The sequence below is a fragment of the Cydia fagiglandana genome, chromosome 4 (assembly GCF_963556715.1).
Source record: "Cydia fagiglandana chromosome 4, ilCydFagi1.1, whole genome shotgun sequence".
NCBI lineage: Eukaryota > Metazoa > Arthropoda > Insecta > Lepidoptera > Tortricidae > Cydia > Cydia fagiglandana.
In genome coordinates, this window is record NC_085935.1 from 8,277,630 (window position 1) to 8,290,386 (window position 12,757).

A 12,757-nucleotide genomic window follows, 5' to 3' on the forward strand; every position below is an offset into this window, starting at 1 on the left:
AAACGCGTCTGTCACGATCAGCACAGATATGGCCGCTAGGTGGCGACAGCGCCACGCGCGGCTTATGGCAAACCCCAAAATTGGGGTCGAACGGATGGAGTTTTAGCTACCTGTAGCAAAGCGACGAAATCGCGGAGTGAGCCACGCCTGCTGTTGTACAATCACTTTTTACCATAATGCATAGGTACCATCCACGTGACAACTTTTTACTAGTCATTAGCTAAATACTTAATTAAGAACTTCGTGTTTGAATAATGGACCCAACCCACTTTTGCATAACTGAGTGACAGTTCTTCGCACGGCCCTTAGAGGATAATGCGTTTCTATTGTTTGGGCCAGGTCATTAGCTATATGATATAGTATCACAAGAAATAAATGACCGTACACTCCGTACGACTTAAAATACATATACACATATGTTTAATGGCTCCTCTACACGATGGGCCAACGCCGGCCACAGCCATGCGGTAGAATGAGATAGCAATATCACTTGCTCCCTCTAACGCATAAATGCCTCCCTTGGAGTGGCCGGCATTGGCCCATCGTGTAGAGGAGCCATAAAAGGCGCTGAACACACGTAGCGGCGTGGTAGCCAGACGTTAAATCACAGAATAAAATTAAATAATAATACTACCGAACAGAAAGGAAACTTCCTACAAAACCGAAGTTTGACAAATTGACAGCGGTTCAGGGTCGAATCATGCTGTCCCTTTTTAATATATGGCACTATCCCTTTCGGCTATTTAGGGTTGTCAAAATTCAAGCCATTATCTTATCTGTGGTCGTGCACGCAAAGGGACGTCAAGTGGTGTTGTCAACCCTAATAATTGCTCGGAGCAATGCTGAGCCGAACCACAGAATAAATAATAGTACTAGGTACAGAAGACTCACTCTCTAACAAAACGCGTCTGTCACGATCAGCACAGATATGGCCGCTAGGTGGCGACAGCGCCACGCGCGGCTTATGGCAAACCCCAAAATTGGGGCCGAACGGATGTACTTTTAGCTACCTGTAGCAAAGCGACGAAATCGCGGAGTGAGCCACGCCTGGCCGAACGGACCCGAGTTTGCCCGAAGTCACGAGTGTCTCCCCACTGGCCAAACGTTAGGGCCCCCCCACATCTGGCGTCTTTCGAGCGTCGGCGTCTGTCGGCGTCGGTCCAGCGCTATGGAAAATGACGTCGCTGCGCAGTTGCGTCGACGTTGCGTCGACGTCGGCCATAGAATTGTAGACGCCGACGCTCGAAAGACGCCAGATGTGGGGGGGGCCTTAAACTTTATTTTAGGTACGATTGCACGATTACTTATTGGCCAATAACTCGGCTTTCTTCTGGCCGTTATTAAATTCAAAATCGATTAAGGTATATCCTAGACTAAGGTCGCTGACCTAATTTCCGGCTTAGTGTTATTAATTTCCAAGGTCGTTTAGATGCACCGTGATACATTGACCTTGCCGCCGCGCCATGGGAATGAGAGACAAGTTAAATATAAAGACTGACAATTTCTAAATAATGTCACGTTTTACACGATCGCGTCGCATACTCTGGTAAATATCTTGTGAGTTTACAAAAACGTATTTACGGTAATTACGGATTAGCTAGCTGATAAATCAGATACTATTCATATTAAAGTCGGTGTCACTTAAAACTACCTCCAGTACCTCTACGTACGTCTAGTAACTGAAATACAATTGATTGTGTCGCTTAACAGATACGGTAGGTACCTACTATAGTAAGGTAAGTATCCCATATATCCGCTTGTATAGTTACTTTTATAAACACAATAAACACATCGACTGATCATAGCGAACCCCATTATTGAATCTCACTTTCACTGTTTATCTAATACTGTGGTAAAGTAATTCTGTTCCTAGCGGACTAACAAGTTGTCAATTATCAACATAAGCGGAGCAAAGCTGGAAGTAATAAATATATAATACCCTGATTATTGCCTAATTTACCTACAACCATCAAAATAACACAACTTACTACAGAGCCTGCCAGTTCTTATTATTTGCTTGTCTGTGATGGGAATGAACTGAGCACATTTAATTCGCGAGTTACAGAGCACAATCTCAGAGGCGAGCCGACGAGTCCTCGGCTGAGGTTGGGCCGGTCGTGAGCTGACATTATATACTAATTTACTTTACACTGAACGTAAAATGAATTGATTTTAACGTTGGTTTAGTTTTATAAAAGGTCACGGTCACTATCCTTCGTGTTATTGTAAGAGGGTACAGAATACCTGTTGAGACGAACAGCTGTAACAGACACAGAGCTATCTCTTCTATATTCTTTAATTGTTTTGTAAATGAAAGGTTTGTTTATAATATTCTCATAAATAATCATTTGTAAGTACCTATCTACAGTCTACGTCTAAGAAATGTTTACATTTATCGCTTTATTGATTATGGCTCCTCTACACGATGGGCCAACGCCGGCCACTCCAAGGGACGCAGCCATGCGGTAGAATGAGATAGCAATATCACTTGCTCACTCTAACGCATAAATGCGTTCCTTGGAGTGGGCGGCGTTGGCCCATCGTGTAGAGGAGCCATTACACAGGAGTAAGGTGGCAAAGTGTAAACATATTTTTGACGTCGACAGTACATACATGCAGAGTATTTCCTCAGGCTAAAATGTAAAATAAAGCCGACAAATATTATGTTGTAATTAACATATTTCTTCATGAGCGAAAAACTTGTCTAAAAGTAATACACGTCCACGGTTTGGTTTACTATAAGTTCGAAATGAAGGAGAATTAATAAAATTCCATACGATTTGTAATACGAAATGTATTTTTAGTTAAATAAATCAACAATCACCGAATTCATTACCGTAAAAAAATACGTAACATCTCAGTTACTAGGTTAAACTTAAAAATAATATTTTTATGTGCGTTTTGCTCGAAGATGTGTAATTGTATCTTAGACTAACTTAAGATTTATTAGAAGCTTTCTTGGCATCCGTCCGATTCACCGGATTCACCTTGCAAGTGATTTTGTATGACTCCACCATCTTCACGGAGTCCCGCACTAGGATCGTCGATCTGATGGTGAACGCATGAGAGAAACACACCGTCGCATCGCAGAGCGCGGTCTGGAAACTCAGGTACAAGCGATAATGAGTCTTACTGGTCCTATGTTTAAGCTTCATTTCCACTCTGCCGGGTAGTTTAGTTCCTTTATGAGGGCAGTCTACGAATTCGAAGTCGTCTAAAGTGACGTCTTTGTTGTTGTCGTCTCGCACGCACACGTGCCAGTTCTGGGGCGCACCCGGCGTGAAGTTCACATTCTTCGTGTCCGCGTCTAAACTTACGTTGAAATAAATAATAAGGTTACCGCACTTTCTATTCACAAACAGGTCGTTTTTGTACAGTATTAAATTCTCAGGCTCCGTGAACTTGGGTTCTGGAAGTCGGACTTTGAACTCTTGGCACACATTTTTGGCTAGATTCAGGAGTTTAATGCTGTGGTTGTTGGTGTCTGCAATGTAGAGATATTTTCCGTCGGCGCTGGCCGAGAGCCCTGAGGGCTCGTTGAACCTGACGGGGTCCGTGGTCTCGATCATGGTGGGGCTCAGGGTTGTCACCTTTTGCAGGCCGATGTCGACTTTCTTTATCTTATGGTTGTAGGAGTCTGCAATGTAGAGGGTTTTATTCGACTCGCAGTAAGCAACTCCAAGTGGATGCTGAAGTTTCGCCTCTTGGCCGATGTCGTCTACGTCTCCAAACGCGAACAGGTTCTAGAACAAAGAAACAGATTCAGCATGGTTTCAACTAACTTACAATAACATGACTGTGTGGTTGTTGGCCTACCAGAGGGTTTCTGTCACCGCCGCAGAGCGTGGAGACCTGTCCCGTGGAAAGAGCTAGCCTCCTTATGGATGAACTCTCCGAATCCGCAATAAATATCTCCGGACTTGAACCTAAAACAATAAATATAAATACATATTGAACATTTAATTAACTGTAGGTACATGCACAGAACATACATATTAAAATAATATAAGCAGCATATAAAAGTTAATTGCAATAAAATGTAGGTTATTAATATCATAATACCTATGGCGTAAGCAAGCAATAAAAATAATTGTGCAAATGAAACTAACCCGTAAATAAACGATAGTTTATCGTGAGTGCACATTTGAAGCATAATATTTCAAATCACTCTTTTGCTAAATTAGTATTATCTAGTTCCACTACAATCTTAGAAAATGACGCAGAATAAAGGTAAATGAAGACTAGTAAACGAAAAAATCGCCACAAACAGAATTACTATGTCTTTTTGCAATTCATAACCTAGTAATCAATATTTTATTTGGTTTTATACAGTTACGTTTATTTATATCATGTGAATCATGTCTAAATTTTGGACCATACTTTCAAAAGTACTTCGGCTGAACTATTCTTTTTTTTTCGTTAATAATTACCTCTTGAAACAAAAAGCTGAAAAGCATGATTATTGTTAGTTAGATACGTGAAAGTATTTTTTTTAGTTTATTGATTTTAGTAGATGCAGGACGTTTCGAGTTGATAACAATTCAACGCAGAGTAGTTATCTATAGTATTTACAAACAAAGGACGCGTTGAAAATGGAGTGGAATGTACAGAATAGCAGAGCTTACCAGTCCGCAGCGCCAGGCCGGAGGGCTGCGCGAAGGCCGCGGTGTTGGGGTAGGCGCTGTTGCGCGCCGCCTCCGCGCCCGACCCCGCGATACACACGCAGGTGCCTATACAGCGAAAATACATTTTATTTTCACTGCAATAAAGCTCAGTTTCATACTGAAATTATAATACACACATGAACCCTACACATATTATTCGGAATAACGTTAACTAAACGTCCAGTGACGTACTTTAGTTCTGCGACTTTTGGCAGCGAGTCTCTAGATTAATTTAAATAGGTACTGCCCATGTTGCTTACTGCGAATTAGTTCGAAGTGATTAAAAGCTAATAGCGGAAGCAGTTATAAAGTTGACCCAAAATTTTTTTATTAAGCTATGAGCTTCATCACATATGTTCCTTGAGTAATTCTAAGCATTTCAAGCCTGGGAGGCAATAAGAAATGTGTGTCTACTCGGATTTGTAATGGATTCAAACTTTCAACCCCTTTTTAACCCTGTTAGGGGATGAATTTTACAAAACGCTGAAATTACTTTTCCTGTCTTTTAATAATATCCCCAAATACAAAGATTCAAGTCCCGCGTTCGAAAATTTTTTTGATATCCATACAAACTTTCAACTCCTTTTTCACCACCTTAGGGGATGAATTTTCAAAAACGCTGAAATTAGTTTTCTTGTATTTTAATAATATATCGTTATACGAAGTTTCAAATTCCTAGCTTAAAATAAAACTTGAACCCCATACAAACTTTCATCCCCTTTTTAACCCCCTTAGGGGTTGAATTTCTCAAAATCGCTTCTTATCTCTTGTACACTTTATAAATGTAATCTAGTGTGCAAATTTCAACTTTCTATCTTTTGTAGTTTCGGCTCCGCGTAGCAAAAATCTCCAACCAAATTTTTCACCTTTTTACGTTTTTCTTGTAAAATTACTATGAAATTGAAAAAACAAATATCAGCAATGAATTCTACGTCTTTGGTTTATACGAAAATGATACCAAACTTGCCCTAGTACCCACCAGGATCAGAGTAGATTTTTTTTAAAGATGACGGATGGCGGCCGTCTTTGTACCCCACCCTCCCCCCCACTTCAGGCTAGAAATGCTTAGAATTACTCAAATATCAGATGTGATGAAGCTCATAGCTTAATAAAAATTTTTTGGGTCATGTATGGCAGCGTTACATAACTGACTCCAGTATAAAGACTCAATGTGGAGTTATATTGATAAGTGACAGTTTAAGAAACTAACACTAAAAATATCAACAAAACTTCCGTGAGACACAGACATATTAAATATATTAAAAACGGGTCACTCACGTATTTTAAGTCGAAAGACGCTCGTTATATTGATAAGTGACAGTTTAAGAAACTAACACTAAAAATATCAACAAAACTTCCGTGAGACACAGACATATTAAATATATTAAAAACGGGTCACTCACGTATTTTAAGTCGAAAAACGCTCGTTATATTGATAAGTGACAGTTTAAGAAACAAACACTAAAAATATCAACAAAACTTCCGTGAGACACAGACATATTAAATATATTAAAAACGGGTCACTCACGTATTTTAAGTCGAAAGACGCTCGTTATATTGATAAGTGACAGTTTAAGAAACTAACACTAAAAGTATCAACAAAACTTCCGTGAGACACAGACATATTAAATATATTAAAAACGGGTCACTCACGTATTTTAAGTCGAAAAACGCTCGTTATATTGATAAGTGACAGTTTAAGAAACTAACACTAAAAATATCAACAAAACTTCCGTGAGACACAGACATATTAAATATATTAAAAACGGGTCACTCATGTATTTTAAGTCGAAAAACGCTCGACATGTGGAGCGTTTTTCGACTTAAAATACATGAGTGACCCGTTTTTAATATATTTAATATACTAAAAAAATCTTAGTCAAAATACTCTATCTCTTCAATACCTTCAGTGAAAGTCTTGTATTTCCACCAGATGGTGGTGTCCAGGAACAGTGCCCAGATCTGGTGCGAGCCAGCGCAAGCCACGAGCAGCACTCGACGTTTCTCGTCCTTTTTTTCTAAAACAAAAGTTCGATGATTTAACGATGATAACTCACATTATAGACGGGTCTAACGCGAATTATATTCAATTACCTTTATTTACCGACGTTTCGACACAGGTTTCACTGGTCGTGGTCGCGGCTGACTGATTGTCCCAGCAAAATGTCAAAACAGAGATTTGTGCATCTACCCGACGAAAAGTGTATGGAAAAGTTTGGGGTAGACCACGACCAGTGAAACCTGTGTCGAAACGTCGGTAAATAAAGGTAATTGAATATAATTCGCGTCAGACCCGTCTATAATGTGAGTGAATATATTAAGTTAGAATACATTATAGACGGGTCTAACGCGAATTATATTCAATTACCTTTATTTACCGACGTTTCGACACAGGTTTCACTGGTCGTGGTCGCGGCTGACTGATTGTCCCAGCAAAATGTCAAAACAGAGATTTGTGCATCTACCCGACGAAAAGTGTATGGAAAAGTTTGGGGTAGACCACGACCAGTGAAACCTGTGTCGAAACGTCGGTAAATAAAGGTAATTGAATATAATTCGCGTTAGACCCGTCTATAATGTGAGTGAATATATTAAGTTTAAATAGCAACATTTTGCAGAATTGCGCAATATCACAGAGACATTACCGAAAGATCGTTAATCTGTTCAGAAAATAGTGGTTGAATTTTGAAACAAAAATTAGGTATATGAGCGTTTCTTTTATCTCTTGCTATTTTTATATGTATATTGTGACATTTTTTTGCTACTTTTATGTTATTTCTGCTCAAAATCACGAGCTTTTTCGATCTTAATGGGATAAATAAATGTACCAGAGTTTTTTTCCTATTGTGTTACCAATTTCCCATATACTTTGAATGGCGGTAACAAAAAGGAAAGTTTGAAATGTGTATGGAAATTTTAGGACACTTTTTTCTCCTATAAGAATGAAAAGAGCTCGCGATCCTGACACGCGATCGCAATACTGAAATAACACAAAATAAGTGGCAAAAAAGGTCAGAATATGTAAAAATGGCAAAAAATAAAAAAAACGTTCATGTTACCTTTGTCATCTTCTTTATCGTCTTTGGGCGGCGCGGGCTGCCCGGGCGGCGGGGGCGGAGGGGGCAGCAGCGGCCGCACCGACATGTCCATGTCGGGCGTGCGGTACAGCGCCACGTCCCAGGGGGAAGACAGCGCTTGGAACCCGAGGCACTTGCCACCTGCAAGTATGTACACACATTATTACAACTTTATTAAATAATAAATAAATAATATACCATTTTAATAACAAAACTTCCGTGAGACACAGACATATTAAATATCTTAAGAACGGGTCACTCACGTATTTTAAGTCGAAAAACGCTCGACATGTTTCACTCCGAGTCCGTACCGAGGAGTGTCATCAGGAGCTTGCGTTTACGGTGACAGACCGGCGCAGACTGCGGGCCGCAGCGTTTTTCGACTTAAAATACTTGAGTGACCCGTTCTTAAGATATTTAATAAATAATATACGATATTTTTTATGACATAAATGTGCAAGCCCCACAGTAAGCTCAAGAAGGCTTGTGTTGTGTTCGAAAAACTCGCGCGGCTAGAAGATGTTGATGTCAACTTGAGCCAGTCTTCTCCGAGACCACGGGGACAACGCCGTCCTCGAAACGTCGGAGGTAAATCTTAAAACTTAAATACGCGATTAAGTCCCGTTGTGCAGTTTGATAAGGCTTGTGTTGTGAGTACTCAGACAACGATAATATTATAACAATATATAAATACTTAAATACATGGAAAACAACCATGACTCAGGAACAAATATCTGTTACATCATACAAATAAATGCCATTACCAGGATTCGAACCCGGGACCATCTTCAAAAAATCGTGTAAATTCAAAAGATTTGGCCCTTATAAGAAATAAACCTATATATAAAATTAACAGGTTACCGATCCTCAAAACAGATCCCTATACTTCAGCGGTCGGCAACTCCCTGGCTATTCTGTATGTAATATTTACAAATGACAATGTCTGATAAAGTCATAAATATTAACAAAGTGCGGCCCGCGTCCACTTCGTTAACTGCTATGTGGCCCTTGGCTGCTAAAAGGTTGCCGACCGCTGCTATACTTGATTTGACTCTCAGAAGTGAAACCTTCCATTGTGGTTGGTTCACCAGGTGCGCGTAGTGCGTGGTTGCCGTGCACTAGCACTAACTACACTGACCCTGGTCGCCGTGCTCGGCCTGCTGGCCGCTGCCCGCGAGCACCTCCACGGTGCCCTCGTCGAGGTGCAGCGCGCGCAGGGCGTGGTTGCCGGTGTCGCACACCGCCAACACGCTGCCGAGCAACCAGCACACGCCCTGCGGCGAATTTAACGCCGCCTCGTGGAACTCTGAGAACAAAAGATTTAATGGATGTTTTTTTACGTCATTATAATATTATGTATTAAAACACCACCTGGCACTGACTAAAATAGCCGACTTGGTTTCACATTATATCTCAAAACTTTTTTGTAGAAGAATTGCGTTGCGAGACTTGCATCTTTTTACATGTAATGTTTTTGATGGGATGATTTTTTACGTCTACTTTGAGTGGCGTTCTTGCTTGCCCCATTTTTACGCTTACATCAATTTCTTGGTTTCAGCCTTATTAGATGTCCAAATATTTACGAGTGCGAGTGATGGGCGAAAAGCTATCATACGATATATTTTTGTATTATTTACACTTTATTCAATCACGTAAAAAATAAATTACAGGGTCTTATGTCTTGGAAAATTCACATTTACAACAGAGATTTCGCAATAACAATCGGCTTTTACTTACTGCCATCCTTGAAACCAGGATCTGGACCTCCAATGATCCTCAGGATAACGCCCGAGCAGTCCGTTATCAATACACGATGGTTTCCCGTGTCCGCGATCGCCAGGAAAGGTTCTTCTGAACGACCCTTGTAAAATGGGTTCAAGGCAACCTACAAAATGTTTAAAATATGTATTATCAAAATAAAATCAATATTCAGAGGGCCAACTGCGAACCACGTTCGACGCGTTGCCTCCCTGTTGCTTACCTACGAATTTACAAGTGCGACAGGGAGGCAACATGTCAAACGTGGTTCGCGGTAGGCAGTCCGAATTATAATAAGAAACAACTAGGAGGTACATACATTTCTAGTTAAAAAGTATTAATTGCTTCATAGACAATCGTAAGCTCTCTCCCATTGTATCTACAAATACGGTGACAAGGTCACAAAAACCTCGTAAAAGGTACCTAAATAAGTAGGTGCTTAAAACCTAAACATACTCCCAGTTTTTTTAGGATTTAGTCAACAAAAAATTCATTTTCCACCATACTGTCCATTCATGTATCTATCCTCAGCTTTGCTCTGAGGCCCAGTATTAGAAACAATTTGACATATGTATTATGTACACATATTAACTTGTACTTGTAATCTCCCACGCTTCCACAAAAGCTCCCACGAGATGGTCTGATGTAGTGAAGAGGGTGGTTGGCGGCAGTGCGTGACCCATATGGCCTATAATCGCACACCGTGGAGACGTAGCATACATGGTCGCGATCCTTAGCAATGAGGGACCGAGGAAGAATAACACTTGTAATCTTTGTTTCCCTCATATTGTGATTACAAAACTAAATACAAACCTTACTAGGAAACCGCAGCACATCATCAGCTTTAGGCTTCACATGCTTGGAAACGCCTATGGGCAGGGGAGTCGTGGCGACCTTGCCGCTGAAATGTCGCAGCGCGGCGCCAACGAACCACACGAGCTCGTCGCGGTGCCCCTCGCCCGTCAGCACAAACATTGGCTTGTTGCCAGGACCTTCAGAAGTTTATAAAAGCATATGAGATCTGTAGATGTTTTCTAACGTTTGATGATTATTTTCTACGGGAATTTGTTTTACACAGTGAAATATAATGTAAAATTATATTTTCATTTCCACAATTTCTAAGATTTATTTAAAAAAATTGTACATCAAAAAAGACTTTTTGTTGTATTACTTTGATATTTAATTCAAGTACTTATGTAATACAAACATTTAATTGGTTTCACCTCTGTGATTTCAAACCTCTTTGAGCCAAATAACAACCTCTCTAAACAGATACTGCCCCATAAAAGAAAACCGGCCAAGTCCGAGTCGGACTCGCGTTCCAAGGGTTCCATACATTACTAAAGTTTTAACAATGTATTATTTATATGTTGCTAGTAAATTGCCTTTAAAAAACCCGTAGGGGTCGGATCAAAAACTAAGTAATTAGTCCCACTCACTCTTGCATACATATTCCTAATAGGTTTTCCTGTCATCTATAGGTAAAAACCTATATAACGGATTTTTTTTTCAAAATTTTAGACCCAGTAGTGTTGGAGATTTTGCCTATTTTCTTGAATTACTTCTTAACTGTTTATTCGAAAATTATAAAAAAAATATATTTGAGATTCTCACATTGAGCTCTTTCATTTGATGTGTAACACGATATAGTTTGAAAAATATCTCGTATTCTCATTTTCCCCCCAAAAGTGGCCCCCATGTTCAAAATTCATTTGTTTACGTTACATGTCCGGAACCCTATAAATTCATTAACAACACGAACTTTTAGTAGTTTCCCATGATATTTGTGTTATTAGCCAGGTCCACACAGAGCGAACATACGCGCGAAGCAATTTCCTTGCGCACAAAACTGCCAGTGTAAACGTGCATCGGCCGAGGTGGCACGCGGGAGTCTACACTGGCCGTTTTGTGCGCGAGGAAACTCTGCCGTGCTAACAACATATGCAGTAATCGCAGTTGAAATGTCATGCAAATGTTTATCTTGTTCTCTTTGAATAAGTTCTTTATTTAAACGATGATTTTCATGCAAGTACTGCAAATACAATAAGCAGGGCAGAATGGCCTTGTGCGTATGCTCGCTTTGTGGGGGCCTGACTATTGAAGTTCCACAAAATGTTTACTTTATTAAACAATATCATATAAAAGCTAATTGAATTAACAATACCTAGAATTAAGAGAGTAGGCCAGCAGCGAATTCCAAGGGCCTCCCACACTGCACTGTCAGCATCGTTCACCACCGGGTGGCGAATGTCATACCGCTGCACAGCTGACAGCACATTGGCAGAATCCTTCTCATTACTAAACTTTGCACAGTGGACACCAATCTGCCAAAGAAAATTAATCAATATCAAATATGTATTTATTCAGAATTTTTCTAACTAAAGGTAAATATATATTGTACGAAATTGCTCCTTTCCTACTGCTTGATATTTCTCATAATAAAAACACACACAAATGTACTATTTACAGCACACTACACTGCTTGCGCAGGTAAACAGTTACAGTTCACAAGTAAAATGCCGCAATTTTTTATTTTAAAGAATTTAAAGTTTTTCAAGCAATTAAATTACAAAAAGGTACGCCAATACTGTTAATTGCATGCAATACATTTGTTTAATGAATTACTTACCACAACCAGCCCATTTTCAACTTTGTGTAGCTTCTCAATATGTGCCAGGTCTGGCAAGACATGGTAGCAATTTATGCAGCAGTATGTCCAGAAGTCCAAGATGACAATCTTCTCAGAGCAGTGTTGGGTTAGCGATAACGGCTCCGATACATTTACCCATTCCAAGTCTAGAAATAGAATACATGTCATCACAAATCTGTGAACTCTAGTTCATTAGCAACTAAAGCTATTCTAGTCTATAATTTCCATTACTTAGTATTTTCTTAAGAATACTTACTTTTCTTGAAGTCTTCTACAGGCGGTACAACAGCCCAAACTTTTTTTATATGGCTAATAATGAGTGCGTCTCGGTCTGCTTCGGATCCCGCCGCTGCCATGGCCTCGGTCAGGTCCATGCAGGCCTGTGCTACATAGTCTAAGGGGCTAGACTCCATTGTTAAATAAAGTTACAAAAGCAAACCACAAATAGTCTCATTCCAAGCTGCTACTTGCTTGAGATTTTCAATTTAACTTCGGCTGGAAGTACTGGAAAAACAAACTACACACTATTATTTGACATGCCTATGTCACTGTCATTGTCACTAAAATGCTATTTAAGATCATTAGAATTGCTTTAATTATTGTACTTC

At 39.9% G+C, this 12,757-nt stretch overlaps 1 protein-coding gene across 1 annotated transcript; it reads right to left on the minus strand.

The window, feature by feature from the left end:
- Positions 1-2,779: 2,779 nt before the first annotated feature.
- LOC134663586 (NHL repeat-containing protein 2) lies at positions 2,780-12,649 on the minus strand. The gene is made up of 11 exons (XM_063519991.1): positions 12,406-12,649; positions 12,129-12,295; positions 11,664-11,823; positions 10,313-10,491; positions 9,479-9,626; positions 8,880-9,047; positions 7,724-7,882; positions 6,569-6,682; positions 4,626-4,730; positions 3,817-3,926; positions 2,780-3,743 (listed from the first exon to the last, which is right to left on the minus strand). The coding sequence occupies exons 1-11, from the start codon at positions 12,560-12,562 to the stop codon at positions 2,937-2,939; spliced, it is 2,274 nt and encodes a 757-aa protein (XP_063376061.1). The 5' UTR covers positions 12,563-12,649; the 3' UTR covers positions 2,780-2,936.
- Between the last annotated feature and the right edge of the window lie 108 nt (positions 12,650-12,757).